The sequence below is a fragment of the Ovis canadensis genome, chromosome 3 (genome assembly GCF_042477335.2).
Source record: "Ovis canadensis isolate MfBH-ARS-UI-01 breed Bighorn chromosome 3, ARS-UI_OviCan_v2, whole genome shotgun sequence".
Taxonomy (NCBI): Eukaryota; Metazoa; Chordata; class Mammalia; order Artiodactyla; family Bovidae; genus Ovis; species Ovis canadensis.
This window is the reverse complement of record NC_091247.1, coordinates 33,539,334-33,556,956: the sequence shown is the minus strand read 5'-3', so window position 1 is coordinate 33,556,956 and position 17,623 is coordinate 33,539,334. Positions and strand designations below refer to the sequence as shown.

The 17,623-nt window shown below is 47.9% G+C and overlaps 1 protein-coding gene across 1 annotated transcript; it reads left to right on the top strand.

The window, feature by feature from the left end:
- Positions 1–3,757: 3,757 nt before the first annotated feature.
- On the top strand, positions 3,758–14,479 carry ADGRF3 (adhesion G protein-coupled receptor F3). The gene is given in 10 exon segments (XM_069582834.2): positions 3,758–3,895; positions 5,288–5,348; positions 5,737–5,877; positions 6,346–6,519; positions 8,774–8,970; positions 9,359–9,538; positions 10,401–11,783; positions 12,245–12,286; positions 12,360–12,422; positions 13,066–14,479. Coding segments are annotated over 10 exon segments (2,385 nt in total). The 5' UTR covers positions 3,758–3,811; the 3' UTR covers positions 13,126–14,479.
- The last annotated feature ends 3,144 nt before the right edge of the window (positions 14,480–17,623 follow it).

The window sequence follows — 17,623 nt, the reverse complement described above, 5'->3', positions numbered from 1 at the left end:
CTCACTGCAACTAGAGAAAGCCCACGTGCAGCGACAAGAGCCCAGGCACCACAGCAAAGACCCAGAGAAGCCAAAAATAATAAATAAATGAAATACTTTTTTTTTTTAATCCATAGCTCCTGCCTTAGAGGATTTGAAATTTTTTTGCCTTTAAAAGAAAAATTTCCGTTTCATTCCAATGTCCTAGTCCTCCCCGTATGTTTATTCACACACACACACACCCCTTAAATTTTTTTGATGTCAGAAATATCCTTAGTTTTTATGAAGACATATATAGCGCCTGCCTTTGTGTTAAAATACTTTTTATTGTCATATATTTCATAGATCATACATTATATGTCGTCAAGCAATTTTAAACATGTTCTTTCTGTTTTGGACTTTTCTGTCTCAGTCAAGAATTAGCTAATTAGCTATTACTGAAACTGAACTGCATCAGGGTTTCCAACTGGGTAAACAGCTGTGCATTTCCCCCTCCTCTCTGCACACCCTCCTCTGATGTGCCCTGATACTGGCCAAGCCTTGGTAGCAACCAAAAAAAAAACTATATTCCATAATAACTGTCACAGTCTTTGTGCCCAACCTTTATTTTGGTAAATGCACCAAGACACGTTTAGTCCACAATTCCACCGAATGTCTAAGACCTAGCATAGCATCAGACACCAGTGCTTAATAAATATTCATTTAATGGATATATGAATGAATGAATTCACAACAGAGTTCTTTTAAATTTTATGTACTCCTATGACATTGAAAATATAGCTTGCTTCATTAAATGGGAGTTATACCATTTGTACGGAACACATTCATAGACCTGTAATTATGGCAATATTCTCACTTCCTTAGTTCTATTCATAGTTTTATACAGTTTGGACACCTCAACTTTCATGGACCCAGGAATATGTTATTCCCCTTGTAATACTCATTTCTCATCATGAACTCAAAGGGATTAAGATGAATTGAGTACCAATTAGGAAAAATTCTGTTTTGGGGGTTGAATCCTTAGGGATCTCTCCAGCTCCACCTCTATTGACTTTCTTTTAAAAAAATTATTACTAATTATTATCATTTATTTTGGCAAGTGCAGGGTCTTTTTGCAGCTCACAGGCTTCTTTAGTTACAGTTCTTGGGCTTAGTTGTAGCTTGTGGGATCGTAATTCCCTGACCAGCGATGGAACCCAGGCCCCCTGCATTGGGTGCCTGGAGTCTTAGCCGCTAGACCACCAGGAAAGTCTCCTCCATTGACTTCCTGATGTTCTCTGAGTCACTTCTTCCTTTGGTGTTTCTGCTTCTAGATAGAGCATCTTCTCTCCAAGTGATCTGTCCTTGCCTCTCCTAACTGGAAACTTCCGCTGCTCAGTGTCCACTCAGCATGGAAGCAGCTCACCTCCACGCCTCTCAATTCCACCTCTCTCTTCTGTCGTTCCTGTCCTCGAGAGCCCCTGGTGAGCACTGTCCAGGTCCACTTAGTTCTCTGACTGACCCCCTTTGGCAGCAACAGTAGCTGCTGTTGGTGTCCATCTGAGACCACCTGCAGCTGCAGTAGACACTTGCCAACATGCTAACAGTGTCCCACCCCAAGTACCTGTGTCCTGTCTCTCTGGTTCTCAAATCTGATTCTTCTTCATTGTCATGTTTTCTGAAATCAACTATTTACGAAGTCTTTGCTCCCATGAATGTATTTTGCTCTATGTGTTTGCTGTTTTTTCAGCAATGATTCTAACATGGGGTGGTGGAGAAAGTAGAAATGTATTGAGTCTAGATTTCCACCCCAGGGTGTGTGTGTGTGTGTGTGTGTGTGTGTGTGTGTATAAGTAAGTGTGTAAATCAGTTCATTTTTTCCTTTTTTTGGCCACACTGCACAGCATATGAGATCTTAGTTCCCCCACCAAGTATCAAACCTGCCCCCTCAGTATTGGAAGCATAGAGTCTTAACCACTGGGAAGTCTCAGCTCTTTCTTTTTCTATAATTAAAAAAGAACATGCCTAAAGTTAGAAAATATGTATATCAAACAGCACAGAGAACAATTCAGACTCCTAATCTCATTTTCAAGAGGCAACAATTATTGCTAACTTTCTAATGTATTCTTCCAGAAATATTCCAAGTATAAAATGCACAAGTATCTAATATGGATTTCTTTTTTTACCTAAAGGAGAGCATAACATACAGTTTAAATTTCACCATATATATCATGGTTCACTCCAAATAGAGCTACTTTACTTTTTTCCCCATAACAATGTTCTATTTTGAAATGCCATAACTTACCTAACCTATCCTTTTGGGGCATTTGGGTTGTTTAACTCATTTGCTATCACAAACAGCTCTGCCTTGAACATCCTTGTTGTTGTTCAGCTGCTAAGTTGTGTCCACCTCTTTCTGACCCCATGGACTACAGCATGCCAGGCCTCCCTGTCCATCACTAACTCCTGGAGCTTGTTCAAACTCATGTCCATTGAGTTGATGATGCCACCCAACCATCTTATCCTCTGTCGTCCCCTTCTCCTCCTGTCTTCAATCTTTCCCAGCATCAGGGTCTTTTCTAATGAGTCAGCTCTTTCTATCAGGTGTCCAAAATATTGGAGCTTCAGCTTCAGCATCAGTCCTTCCAATGAATATTCAGGATTAATTTCCTTTAGGATTGACTAGTTTGATCTCCATCCTTATACACATATTTTTGTACAAGTACATTTTTGTTAACACTTAAGGTAACCAATGTCTCACCTTTTGATAGTTAGTGGGTAAAAAAGAATATTCTATTTCAATTTGCATGTCTTATATCTTAAGTTGGGTGTTTGTATATGTTTATCAAACTATTGATATTTCTTTGATTTTTTTGCCCATTTTCTTACTGATGTGTAAGATAAAAATTTTTTATGTTAAGATTAGCTCTTGATCTTCCCTAGTGGTCCAGTGGTTAAGAATCCTCCTGCCAACACAGGGGACATGGGTTCGATCCCTGGTCTGAAAAGATTCTGCATGTCGTGGGGAGGGGGCAACTAAGCCAGCGCACCACAATGAAGAGTAGTCCCTACTTGCTGCAGCTACTAGAAGCCTGCTCGCAACAGTGAAGACCTAGTGCAGCTGAAAATAAATAAGTAAATAGACAACATTTTTAAAAGATTAGCCTTACAGTCATAGTCTTACAAATATGTTATCTTTTGCCTTTTTATCCCAACAGTCTTTTCATCCCAAATTTAAAACTTTGTATACTTTCTAATTTATCATTTCCTCTCTGGCTTCTGGGTTTTGTGTCACACTTAGAAAAGCCTTCCTCACTATGAAATTATTTTATGAAACTCCTCGATAATTTCTCCAGGTATCTTCCCAGATTCTTTGTTACATTTAAAAGTCCAGTCTATCTAGAAATTATTTCAGCATAGCCATCAGCTCTGATGTTTGTCTTTTCTAATCTTGCCTTTTTGATCAATGACCCAGCTTCCTGGGGAGCTGCAGAAAAATCCAGATTTTCCAAACCCTTGGAGATGTGATGGAACCTGGCTGATGGACACATGGCTGGTATTGTAACCTAGAGCCCCCAGCTCCTCTGCTCTTCACTGAGTCCTGGGCCCAGATTCCAGCAGGGAACCTGGGCAGACCACTCTCACTGGAGCCTGTGAGCTCCAGGGGGCCCCACAGTGACCTGGCTGCCCATTTGACTGTAGCATGGGCTGTAACACTTCCTCTGTAAACTCAGCCTGGCTCCCTTCCTCTCTTCTCTCCCATTCCGTCTGTGCACAGCCCTGCCAGCTCTCCTCTGAGGACATTTGCATCATGCGGCAGCAGCTGGGCTCTTGAGGACAGCTTCACTGAGCCATGGTCTGCTCAGCTGCCCCTGTGCTGCTCCTGGCCATGACTCTCCCTCTGGTGGAGCCACCAGCTGCCCAAGCATCCCAGCCTGTGAGTAAGCCTGGGTGAGGACCATGAGAAGGTCTGCAGAGATGACAGTAGGGGCCTCTGGGTGTGAGAGGCAGCACGGTGTAGGATGAATGGATGGGTGGATGGGAGAGGGCTGGAGGGAGAGGAAGTCATGCTTTAAAAAAAAAAAATTATTTATTTGCCTGAGCCGGCAAATCTTAGCTGCAGCATGTGGGATCCAGTTCCCTGACCAAGGACTGAACCCAGGTTCCCAGAACTGGGAGCACAGAGTCTTAACTACTGGACCACCAGGGAAGCCCCTGTAACATATTTTTTTAAAGAGGATGGTTTTTTTTATGAGAGTTCAGGCTAATTTTTCAGAGTGTGAGGATAGCTTCTGTTTCTTTATTTGAATTCCTGTGAACACTACTGATGCCTGCTGCACTTTAGGTAAAGGCTCTTCCAGTCAAGCTTGCCACTTAAAAATGAAAATAAAAGCTGGCCAAATTTGGGAGCCATTGGCATAGAGGAGGAGAGAATCTGAGGAAAGTCAGCAGTGTCTAGTCTGGCACTTTATGATTGGTGTGCTCTCCCAGGTGGATATCTATCTGTCTCTAGCCACATACTCATCTAGAGCATATCTGTTTCTAGACTAACCTCCTCACACACATGCAGTTTTCAGAGAGGAAGGTGTGGGTGAGGAAATATTTACACACACCAGAGACCTAGGTAATGCTTCTGCTTACCCTCATGGCAATTGCTGTGGAGGGAATAATCCCCAAGCTTCCCTGATAGCTCAGTTGGTAAAGAATCCACCTGCAATGCAGGAGACCCTGGTTCGATTCCTGGGTATGGAAGATCCTCTGGAGAAGGAATAGGCTACCCATTCCACTCCAATATTCTTGGGCTTCCCTGGTGGCTCAGCTGATAAAGAATCCGCCTGCAATGCGGGAGACCTGGGTTCAATCCCTGGGTTGGGAAGATCCCCTGGAGGAGGGCACAGCAACCCACTCCAGTATTCTTGCCTGGAGAATCCTCATGGACAAAGGAGCCTGGAGGGCTACAGTCCATGGGGTCGCAAAAAGTCATGGAGGGACTTAGTGCACACACACAGACTCACAGACCCAGGGATGGGTACATTCAGGAAGGAATTAAGCAAAGCTTGTTGACTCTCCAGGGTGTGCCTGGTTCCTGGGTTCAAGCAGGCCTTGCTGGCCTGGGAGGGATCCCTGGGGCTGCAGTCAGGCACCTCCTACCAGAAGCTGGCTTTCCCCTCCTGCTCTGCCCGCTTGATTCCAGTCAACAAGAGGAGCTCCGAGAGACCACATCACAGCAGATTAGCCAGGCTGCTCCCCCAGCGGCTTAGAGAAGAAGATGTCCCCAGAGAAAGGCAGGGTTCAGCTCTCCCCAGAGTCTTCCTGTGCTCTGTTCCAGGGACAGAGGCAGGCTTGAGGGGGATCAGGGCCACAGCTGGACCCCGAAAATGGAGCAGGTGGTGAGTGGATGAATGGGAGGGTGGGGAGCAGGGAACGAGGCAGAAAGAAAGGTCTGGGAGAAGCACCGCTGAGGGAGAGGGTAGGGAGGGTCAGAGAGAGACGGTCTGGCACTGGTCACAGGCGTCAAGGCAGCTCTCTAGCTGTGAGGTCTTGACAAAACCTTTTCCTCCTAGAGAGTCTGTGTAAGGGGGGTTGTTGGGAGGGCGACATGAAGCGGCATGTGTGATGGGTGAGTAGAGACCATCTTCCTGGGTTCTGTCTACATGGACCTGTCTGCATGGGCTGTGGGAGGAGGAAGATGTGATGTCTTCGGGTTCCTGGAGGGGACAGCTAGTGTCGGGTCCGCAGCAGCTGCTCCTTTCCCTCCAGCTCTCCCCTCTCCTGCAGAACTGGTCCTGATCTCCGTCTACGTACAGCTGGACTTCTCCGATGACCCCTGGCCGGCGGCACTCTCCCAGCCACTGACTGTCCCGGCTGCCTCGGCTTCCTCAGCCCCAGTGACTCTCACTGGCCTCAACCTCACAACAGGTGGGGAAGAACCTCTCCTGACCCCTGGCCTTTCAGTGGCTCTTAGCTGCTCAGGTGGGAGGGGGTGCTCAGGGTGTGAGAGCCCAGCCCTCCCACAGCGCCCTGGTCTGAGATACTGCGGGGAGCCCCTCCCTATTTCTTGGAGGGTCTACATGCCCAGCTTCTTCCCCACCTCCCATCGGACAGACCTTCCCTTCCTGCTCCATGTCCCCATCTTCTAAACTTTGGCAGAGGCCCAAGGGGCAGATGATGCTGAGCCGGGGCTTCTCTGCTCCCACCTCGGATGCCTTTGCCCAGCACGCTCTGCTGCTTTGAACCCTGGCTGGGAAAGCAGTGACTTTGGATTATCTGGATTGTCTGATTGTTTCTGGATTGCTCCAGAAACCCAGCCTAGGGCCTCGCAGACAGCAGGCATCAGGCTTTCCCGGACACCCTGCTCACTTCTCATTTCCCTTCCTTCTGTCACAGAGTGCAATGTCACCCACAACGGGTGCAGCTACTGTGCTTGCCTCTCTGGGTACCAGTGGAACTCCAGCGTCTGCAGCCATCACCAGCCCTGTCAAACCTCCATCAAGCACCGGCCGTGTGGCTGTCTTGTCCTGAACCCTACTGAAGTCGGGTACTGCCAGCTGCTGCCACCCGGTGAGGAGGGCTGGGAACTTGGAAACCAATAGCCCCGAGTGAACAAAACCCTCTCTGTGTTTTTTCCTCTCTGACGGCTGTATCTCTGCCAGCTGGTCCAAGCCCAGCGGCTCCTCTGGGTGAGAGAAAATGCCAGGTATCACAGCAGATCACAGGCCCCGCGCCTGGGGCAGGAATAGTGAGACTAACAACAACAGGGCTCTGGAGACAGGTGGACAAGGAAAGTTTCCTTTCTGGTGGAGGGGGAAGTCCTAGGTCAAAAAGCTTCCCTGTGTGGTTCCTACTGACAGATAGGGTCTTCCAGGCTAGACTGCAGCAGCCACATTCCTCCAGGGACAAAACAGGACAATTAGTGTTGGGTGGGGAAGGAATGAGGAGAGATGGGCTTCAGAAAATGGGGGAGGAGGGCGAGGCTCCAGGGCCACGAGCTCCTGTTCCGGGGGTTCTGTCTCCTGCCTCCTGCAGTCCCCGCGACCCTGAGCCTTGACTCCTGGCTGCAAATGCCTGGCAACACGCTGAACCTGACCCTCCTCATGAACCAGGAGACCACAGACCTGAACTGGTTCCTGTGGCCCCCAGGAAGCCCCAGCCCCGTCCTCCTTCAGGCAGGGACCTGAGGGTCCTTGACCTCCAGCCGGGGCCGGACTGTCCTCAGCATCATCAACATCTCCCATAGATGGGCAGGTAGCCCGCCTGTCGCTCCCTCCTCCTCTCCTGCCTTCTCGCTCCTCCCCTTCTTTCTTCCCTCCTCTTCCTCTGCTCCCCTCCGACTCTTCCTCCTCCCTCTCTTCTCCTTCCTTCTTATCTTTCCTCCTCTTCATTTTCCTTCTGTCCATTTATTCATTCTGGGGAAACGAAGGCTAAGAGGCCCATGGATGTGAAGAATTTTGATGAGAAAACACCAAAAGTGTGGTCTCAACTTCACCTGAGGACAGATGCGGGCTTTTCTTCGTGATGCTGAGATGGCAGCGGGTAGTACAGGCAGAGCATCTCCTGGAGACAGGGAGGTTCATCTTAGGATGCATGGCAACGGGCTCGTGACAAAGCGTCAGGATCTCCTCTTCCTCCCAGCAGTCCTTGAGACAGAGATCTTTCCTGCTGGGGTCTAGCTCAGGCTGGATCGAGAGGGCAGACCTAGGGAGTGGCTCGGGAGGCAGGAGGGACTCTGCAGTACAGGTGGGGGCTGAGCAGCTGGGAGGTGCAGCAGGCGTGTGTCTGCAGGTGAGTACATATGCCGCTTCGAGGCCCAGGGATTCAGGTGGGAGCTGCACCAGGTGGTGAGGGTGCCCCTGCAGGCAACAGATGTGACTGGGCTCCCAGACCAGCTCTCCGTCTCCTGTGCCGCCTCCCCCGGCTTCCAGCTGAGCTGCTGCACCCCCAGTGCACATCTGGGCTACACGGCTTCCTGGAGCCCCAGAGAGGGCGGCCAAGGTATGGAAAGGGGCCGACTGTCTCGGGGGTCCAGGAAGAAGGGGCAGCTAGTTGCCTCCAGGCAGCTGGGGCTTCAGCTCCCAGGAAACAGGCTGCAGTTCAACCTGGGAGTTCCAGGTCCAATACTGGAACTCCAAAACAATACTGTTTTGACCCCAGATCTGTTCAACAATAACCACATGTGTGTAGACAACTTTCACATCATGCTGTCATCCACACGATCTCCTAGAACCCACCCAATGCTACTGTGCAAGCTTCCTCTGATGATGGTCCCATTTTACAAATGAGTCCACTGTGGCTTCAGGGCCTGGAGCTTATAAGACACCCCCGACACACCATCAGGGTCTCCCGGCCCCAAATCTCAGCTCAGCCTGCAGTAGTCTGCTGCCCATATACCACTCAGCTTTTCTCCACTGTTTCATCTGCTTCTGAAATTGCTAGAAAGACCCCAAGGGATCTAGGCATGTCCCTGGTCCAGAGACCATTCCCTTCTCATGTCCCCCTCAGCCTCTGTATTCAACACGCCAGACTCCCAGTGCTTCATGCTGGCTGTGCAGCACTGCCCTACAGCCAACACCACGTACATTTGTGAGCTGCAGAGCCTGGGTCTGAGCCCTCTCAGGGTCACTGTCTCTGTCACCGTCATCCAGGGTACGTGGGGCCTGGGATCCAGCCAGCCATCCTCTCACTGCCCACCCTGGAAGTTCCCCCTGGGGAACTGAGCTGGATAACACAAGCAGACTCCGAAGCCTGCAGGGGTTTCTGCTCAAGGAAAGGCTTGGGCTTGAATGCGCTGCTAAGCCCTCCCTGATGTCATTTTCAGATGGAGACACCACCTGCCCTGAGGACTCCTCAACTGTTGCCTGGAACGTCACCAAGGCTGGCCATGTGGCACAAGCCCCGTGTCCCGGGGACAGGACGGGCACAGTAAAGAGGCCCTGTGGGCCTGATGGGGTCTGGGGACCCATCCACAGCAACTGCACAGACACGGGGCTCTTGGCTCTGCTCCTCAGAGCCCAGGTAAATCTTCTGACCCTGCTGCCCATGTACCCCATCCTCCATGATCTATCCCTTCCTCACTCAGGACCCAGCTTTAGAGTCCTTTCCCCCCAAGGCCCAGCAGGAAGGTTATTCAGCTTCTCTGAACTGGAGCCCTAGCAGAGCCAGGAAGTAGGTGTTGAGACCCTACTACCCAGTGTTGGTGCAGTCCCAAATCTTCATGCCCTCAGGTATCTGCTCCACAAACCCTGGTGTGAATTCCTCCCACATGGCTTGTTCCCCTCTCTGCTTCCTGCTCCCTTGGGATGGGGTGTGGGGAGAAAGAAAGGAGGTGCTGGGCCGGGAAGGAGGTGGCCCCTCCTTCTTGACGGCTCACCCACTCCCCTCCTACTGTCTTATCTGTCTCAAGCTGCTACAGGCAGGCCAGGGCTGGCCTGAGGAAGAGGTGTCACAGATCCTGGCTCAGCTGCAGGAGCAGGTAGAGGCAGTGACCTCCCCCTCTGACTTACTGGCCCTGGTGGGCACCATGACAGTCCTGGCCAAGGTGGTGGCAGACACCGGAACACAGCTCAACTGCAGCGCCCTGGAGGTGAGATCTCTGAATCACAGCAGGGGCCAGCTGGGTAGTATGGGCAGGAAGCTCTTCCCCCAGGCATTTCTGTCCCTCTGACATCACCATAGGCTGTCAGATGGCAGACCTTTCTAGAGTCCAAGTGTCTGCTCTCCTGGTCCCTTTCTCCTCCTGCATATGCCAAGGCCGTGGAGTGTGGAGAAGGCCTGATGCTGGGAACACACAGGAGGCTGGGGAAAACAGGAAGGGGTGTGGAAACAGGAGTTCAGAGGTGTTCGTGTGTGTGCAGACATGTAGACTTGATCTGAATCCCCCCAGGCCCACATACAAGGTACCTGCATGAAGATACTCAAACGCACTTGGCTTTGCGGGACCCACCTAAACCAGCTCTCAGAATAGGCACCAGGTGGTGACCCCTAAGCTGCAGCCAAAGGAATAACCAGGGACAATGACCCGGCACACCCTTCATGTCTAGAACATGCATCACCTGTGGCTGCAGACATGCAGGCAGTCCTCTACTTCAGAGCGTGTGCCCTCTACCACTGGGCACCACTCCTAGCTTTACAGACCTGGAGGAGCCCCCTTAGGACATTAGAGGCCCCAAGGGATGGAAGGGGGAGGGGGGTTGTCATACAGAGGGGTGGGGTGTTCCTCAGGAGCCACATATTGAAGGCACCCCAGCAGTTGGCTGAACAACCCCCCACCCTTCCCGATTAGAAAAGCTCTCTTCACAGGCCTGTCTTCCTCTCCCTCTTTATCCCCATCCTTGGGTCCTGAGCTAGACTTGGAAGGATGGGTTTGGGGTCTGTGGTTCCCAGCGCCCCAGCTCAATGCTGTGGGCTCTGGCAGCCAGGCCTCATCTCTCTATTGGGTGCTGCAGGCTGTCCTGAAAACCACAGACAAGGTCCTTGGCATGAATTCCAGCTCTCTGTGGACCCTAGCCCTGAGGCAGATGCCCTCGGTGGGCTCCAGTCTCCTGCTGGCAGTGGAGACCCTGGCACACAGCCTGTGCCCACAGGACCAGCCCTTCTCCTTCGTCTTGCCCAACGTGCAGCTGCAGAGCCAGCTCCTCGAGCCCACATTTCCAGCTAACTACAGAGTCTCCTTCCCTACTCAGCCCCCATTGCAGGCATGGATTCCCAGGCACTCATTGGCGCCCCTGCGCCATAATGGAACCAACGTCAGTATTACTAGCCTGGTGCTGCAGGAACTGGACCACCTTCTGCCCTCAGACTATGGGCAAGGGCTGGGGGACTCCCTCTATGCCACTCCTGGTCTGGTCCTCGCCATCTCCATCATGGCAGGTGGCCAGGTCTTCAAGGAGGGAGAGGTCATCATGGACTTTGGGGACATAGATGGCAGTCCCCACTGTGTCTTCTGGGACCATGATCTCTTCCAGGGTAAGGGAGGCTGGTCTGATGCAGGATGCCAAGTGCAGGCTGCCAGTGCCAGCCCCACCACTCAGTGTATCTGCCGGCACCTCACTGCCTTCTCCATCCTCATGTCTGGACACACGGTTCCAAACAACCCCACCCTGGAGCTGCTGAGTCAAATGGGCTTGGGAGCCTCCATTCTAGCACTGCTCCTGTGCCTGGGCGTGTACAGGCTGGTGTGGAGGTTTGTGGTGCGGAACAAGGTCGCCTACCTACGCCACTCGGCCCTGCTCAACATGGTCCTCTGCCTGCTGGCCGCAAACGCCTGCTTCCTAGGAGCTCCACTCCTCCCTGCGGGGCCTCACAGTCCGCTCTGCCTGGCTGCTGCCTTCCTCTGTCATTTCCTCTACCTGGCCACCTTCTTCTGGATGCTGGCTCAGGCCCTGATGTTGGCCCACCAGCTTCTCTTTGTCTTCCATCAGCTGTCCAAGCTCCGAGTACTCTCCCTGATGGTGCTCCTTGGCTACCTGTGCCCGATGGGTTTAGCAGGTATCACCCTAGGCCTCTACTTACCCCGAGGGCAATACCTGAGCAAGGGGGCATGCTGGCTGGACAAGAAAGGAGGAGCACTCTATACCTTCGTGGGTCCAGTGCTGGCCATCGTGGGCGTGAATGGGCTGGTACTCACCATGGCTGTGCTGAAGCTGCTGAGACCCTCGCTGTCAGAGGGACCCCAGGTGGAGAAGCGCCAAGCCCTCTTGGGGGTGATCAAAGCTCTGCTCATTCTTACACCTATCTTCGGCCTCACCTGGGGGCTGGGGCTGGCCACTCTGCTAGAGGAAGTCTCCATAGTCCCTCACTACCTCTTCACAGTTCTCAACGCCTCCCAGGTGGGTGACACGGTGGCAGCCATGCTCTTTGCCCTGTTAGACAGCCTAGGTCCCTGCCAGTCCCTTCTCAAGGAGGTATCACAGTGGAGCAGAAAAACACAGGTGCCGGAATTTTAAAAGGGTTAAGTCTGTATCCTAGTTCCTCCATGGACTGCTAGGTAACTTTAGACAGACTTCTTTGAGCTTTGGTTCTCTCATCTGTAAAATATCTGAAATTGCTATTGAAGTCAGGGAATTGCCAATACCCTATCTTTTGATATTCATCTTCCTCATAATAGTAAGAAAAGCATCTGAAATGGATCCTATGCATCAAGTGATGTTAATGCTCAGAACTGAGATGGGAAGCCTCAGGATGGGAATTAGGCGAAAGGATAGAGGTTGAAGGAAGAGGAAGGGCAATGAGTTGATTTCAGTTGATTCCTTCCTCCTTGACTAACAGATCCCCATATCCCTCTTTTCAGGGTGTCTTCATCTTACTGTTTGGTTGCCTCATGGACAAAAAGGTGAGTCTGCTCGTCTCCCCATGCCTGACTTGCACTGGAAGGCCGTGCATAACAGCATTCACCCCTCCTGCAGGTCCAAGAGGCTTTACGCAAACGCTTCTGCTGCAGCCACCCCCCCAGATCCACCATCTCCTTGGTGAGTTGCTGCCTTCAAGTTTTACTTTGACCCCTGAAAGCAGGTCAGAAGTAGATGTTCCACAGCCTTTGGAGGAGACAGGTGCAGCTAGAATCCAAGAGAAGACTGGGGATTTAGGGCCAGCTCTCCAACAGCAGAGAAAGCAGCCCAGGCAGAGGACAGATTTAGGTTCCTGGGTTCCTGATTGTATCCTGGACTCCTGGTAACTCTGGATTGTCCCTTATTCCCCCTCTGAAAATCTGCCTCCAGTTGGCATTTGAAAAGTAAGATAGGTATGCATGGGAGTCACTGCAGCTGGGAGCAAAGTTCCTAGGATTTCTGCTGCCCAGGCAGGAAGGCACGTGAAAAGGTAGAAATGGATACAATCCATCAAAGGAGAGATGGCAATAATAATCACTCTGCAATTGGGCCTCTCCACCCCTTCAGGCTTCCCTGGTGGCTCAGATGGTAAAGCATCTGCCTGCAATGTGGGAGACCTGGGTTTGACCCCTGGGTTGGGAAGATCCCCTGGAGAAGGAAATGGCAACCCACTCCAGTACCTTTGCCTGGAAAATCCCATGGGCAGAGGAAGCTGGTAGGCTACAGTCCATGGGGCTGCAAAGAGTTGGACATGACTGAGTGACTTTACTTCACCCCTTCCTAGGCCACAAGTGAAACCTGCATCTCAGAAAACAGCAAAGGAAGAAGTAAAGATGCCAGGTGAAAATGAAGCATTCTTAGGGGCAGTGCGCATAGCGTGTGGTGAGGCTGAGTGCACGAAGGGCTTTCCAGCAAAGCTCTAAAAGGAGAACTCCTCTTTGTATACCTGTCCCAACCCAATTGTGGAAAACAGACTTCTTCAAGTGGACGTTTCTAGATGGGCTGAAGGTGGAGGCCTCAGATGTGGATAGCATCTCCTATTGCTTTCCCAGAAAGGTGGAGGAGGTGTCACCACCACCAACCCTTGACGCAGTTCACTCTGAAAATTCCTTTTCACACAATCAAAATTGTAATCATCCTGAAAAACCATTGTTTTGAAGGAACTGCTATTGGTGAGCCTGGAGTGCAGAGGGGACGGGGGCCTGCTGAGGCTTCAGGGAGAGCTCCTTGGTGGGGAAGACAGAAATTCTGAGTGACCCACAGGCAGAGCTGGTGTTCCTTCAAGGAGGCCGAAGGTATGTCCTTGAATCCAGGGATGGGTCCTGGCCAATGACCTGAACCCTTTCCCCCTCCCAGAGCTCAGCCTGTGGGAAAGGTAGCCCTCTGTTTCCCATTAGTCACACTCGTTTCTCTTATAGTCATCTGTCTCCACCCCAAACTATCCAAGCAAGAAAAGCATGAAAAACTAGCAGAAGCTACCTAATGAATAAGCCTGCCTTTGCTGTAAAAATGATCACCAAAGTAATTACCAGCAAAACTATCTCAACCAGGTTTTTAACTCAGCAACAGTTTATGTTACAGACATATTTGATAAAAATTGTTTTATTTGAACTATTCAGTGATTTCTTGTCTAATTATTTCTTCCCTATAATTACAAAGAAAGGATGGCTTAAAAAAAAAAGGATGGCTTAATTGAAAGGAATGCCGATCTTCCAAACATTGGAGGCAAAGGACAGAATTTGGTTTCTTTTCAAAATATAGGAAAAAGTGAAGTTAATAGGTCTCTCTTTCTTTAAGCTTTATGAAACACATTACTATATGTAAGTTTCATACATATGTGTGTATATAGAAAGTCATTGATAGAAGACATTCTTAAGCAGAAGGTGGCAGCACTGGAATCAGTGGGGGCTTTGTTTGCCTTGCTGGTTTCCCTGACAACAGAATCATGTCTCAATTTCACTTTTAAGTTATTAACATTTACAGTCTTAATTGTTTTAATTATAATTTTTTAAAATTCAAGTAATATAGAAGCAGCAGATTCCTTTTCTGAGCATGCTTCCGAACATACATGTGTTCTCGTCTTCCTTCTCAGATGATTACACATACTCAAGGCACGCTCTGCTGCTAACAGCACACTTTAGAACGGATAAATGAAATGACATTAAGCCTTTGCTTACTTGGCTTTCATCATTTAAAAAAAAAAAGTGGAATAAAAAGAATGCTCTGGAGGTAAATCCAAGAAGGCGAGATTTAGCAGCAATTGTATTTCTAATAAGAAGGCTTAAAGAAATAAGTAAACAAGTGCACAGATAAATGTGCAAAGGATGTGTACTCTGTTTACACCTTTAAAAAAGAGGCACTTGGTGAAACCAATTAGGATATATCCATCCCAAGGAATGCTATGTGGTCACTAAAAATGATGACACACAGCTACAACTACCAAAATGAAACAATATTTAGGCTACATATCTAAGTAATATAAAAGCGTTCCAGAACACTATACTAGGCAATTACATTCCATATAAATATGTATGCATTAAAAAGAGATACCAAAATATAAAGAGTGGGTATCTCTACTTGATTCTTCATTTTCTTCTTCTACATTATATTGTTTGAATTATTTTTTATAATGAGCGTGTACTTTTATATTAGAAAAAAAGATTTTCAATAAGTTTTCCAGACCATTTTGCATATTTATAAATAGAATTTTGACAAGCAAGGAAACACACAAAAAATACATCCTGGAATTTAAGTTTGTACAGAAGGATAGACTACATTAGGTGTTCCTGGGAAAGCTCTGAACTTTCTGTCTGGAGTTCTGCTTTGGGAATCAATTGATCGCTGATATTCCTTTAAGTGTGAAAGGGAAAAGGGCTTCTAGTTGAGTATGATATTGAGTACAAACACTGCCAACATGTCTGAATGTTTCTTCTCTTTCACAATAATCTATTTTCAGAATAGTACTGTTTACTATTTTTGTCCTCCAGTCCCCCCATTCTCCCATTTCCTCTCAATCAATGATCACTCTTCTTTGCAGAAGCACAATATACAGGTTCAGAGTCCCCAGAAAACCACAGTGATACAGGCAGAGAGCCTCTGCGTCACCCATTAAAATCTGAGAAAGCCCAGAAGACCCTGATACCACCTTTTACTCCTCAAGAGAGACCAAAACTTGAGAGGCCTGAAGAAATATACAAAACTGAGAAAGGACACGGGGAGGAGCCAGGCAGAGAATTAAAATTCTTCTTCTCTCAGGAAAGATGGAAGCAGAGACTGTTGGAGGCAAACAGCTGAGGGCAGGGGAGAGCCGTGGGGAAAGGGTAGGGGAGCCAAGCTTCCAAAGTCCGAATGAAAGAAAATAAGGGCAAATAAAGGCTCCACTCGCAATTGGTTATCAGGTAGAACAGAGAGTGTAATTAAAGTTTTACATGAAAAGACACTTTAAGTTGGGATCTTTACGAATATTACCAGTTTCAGCTATTTAAGAACAAACATCAAGGAGACAACTGTAATCACCACAGCCAAGGATGGGCTTTTGTAGCTGTCATGCAAATGAAAGTAATGCGGGTGTCTCTTGTATGTATATTTTGAAATGGTACATAGCTTTAACCTATGTGCTCCTTTCCAATCCAGTTCCATTGCCCCCTACCTAGAGGTAACCTCCGTTCTGAATGTTTTCCCTTACCTTAAAAAAAATATTTTTAACTGTGATAAAATACACATAAAATTTATCACTTTAACCATTTTAAAATATACAGTTCAGTAACATTAAGTACATTCACACTGCTGTGCAACCAACCTTCAGAATTCTTTTCATTTTTCAAAACAGAAACTCTGTACCCACTAAACAACTCATCACCCATCCAAGCCCTGGCAACCACCATTCTACTGTCCTTAAGAATTTGTTCTGAATATTTAAATACCTGATACAAGTAGAATCATACAGTATTTGTCTTTTGTAACTGGCTTGTTTCACTTAGCATATCCTCAAGGTTTATCCATGTTGTAACATGTGACAGGATTGCCTTCCTTTTATTCATCCATTGGTCCATCAATGAACACAAGTTGTTTTCGAGTTTTAGTAATTGTGCATAATGCTGTTATGAACATGGGTGTATAAATATTTCTGAGACCCTGCTTTCAATTCTTTTGGATATATACTAGAAACTGCTAGGTCATATGATAATTGTGCCTTTAACTTTTTGAGGAACTGCTATACTATTTTCCATTCCATCTGCACAATTTTAAATTCCCATCAGTAGTACACAAAGGTTTCAATTTCTCCATATCCTCATCAACACTTGTTATTTTCAGGGCTGGTTTTTTTTTTTAAGTAGCCATTCATTTGGCTGTGAAGTCAGTTTGATTTGCATTTCTCCAATGACTAGTGATGCAAAATATCTTTTCATGTGCTCATTGTTCACTGTATATCTTCTCTAGAGAAACATCTATTCAAATCATTTGCCAATTTTTAAACTGGGTTGTTTTTCTAGATGTTGAGTTGTAGTTCTTTATATACTCTGAATTAATAACCCTTATCAGATGTGATTTCTATTTTCCCCCATTTCATAGGTTGTTTTCAACATGTCCTCTGATGTACCAATGTTTTTTTATGAACTCCAATTTTTTTTTCTTTCCTGTGCTTTTGGTGTCATATCCAAGAATCACTGCCAGACCCAGCATCATGTAGCTTTCCCCGTTTCTTGCTTAAGAGTTTTATCATTTTAGTTCTTATGTTTGTGTTTTTGATCTGTTTTGAGTTCATTCTGTACAGTGTAAGGCAGGGGTCCAACTTCATTATTTTGCATGTGTATATACAATTTTCCCAACACCATTTGTTGAAAATACTGTCCTTACCCCACTAAATAGTCTTGGCACTCTTCTCAAAAATAATTTCACCATATATGTGTTCCTTTATCTGGGTTCCTTTTTAACCTATTAACTCCAGGTTTCATTCAAATTTCATCAGTTTATCAGTGTTCGCCCAGGATACTACATTACCTATAGTTGTCAGATCTCTGGTCTGTGACAGTCTTTCACAACCTTGATAGTTTTGCGTATTGGCAAGAATTTTGTAGAATGTCCCTCAATTTAGTCTGATGTTGTCGAAAGATTCAACTAGGTTATGCATACTCGGAAAGAATATCACTAAGGAGAAGGGCCCTTTTGATTACATCATACCATCAGGTCTGTGATATCCACATGCCAGCACTATGATGATAACCCTGGGCTCTTAGTTAAGCTAGTGTCTGCCAGGTTTCTCCACTGTAAGGTTGCCTGGTTTCCCATCTTCAGACTTTATTTTTTGGAGTTGAGTCACTAAGTCCAGCCCACACTCACCT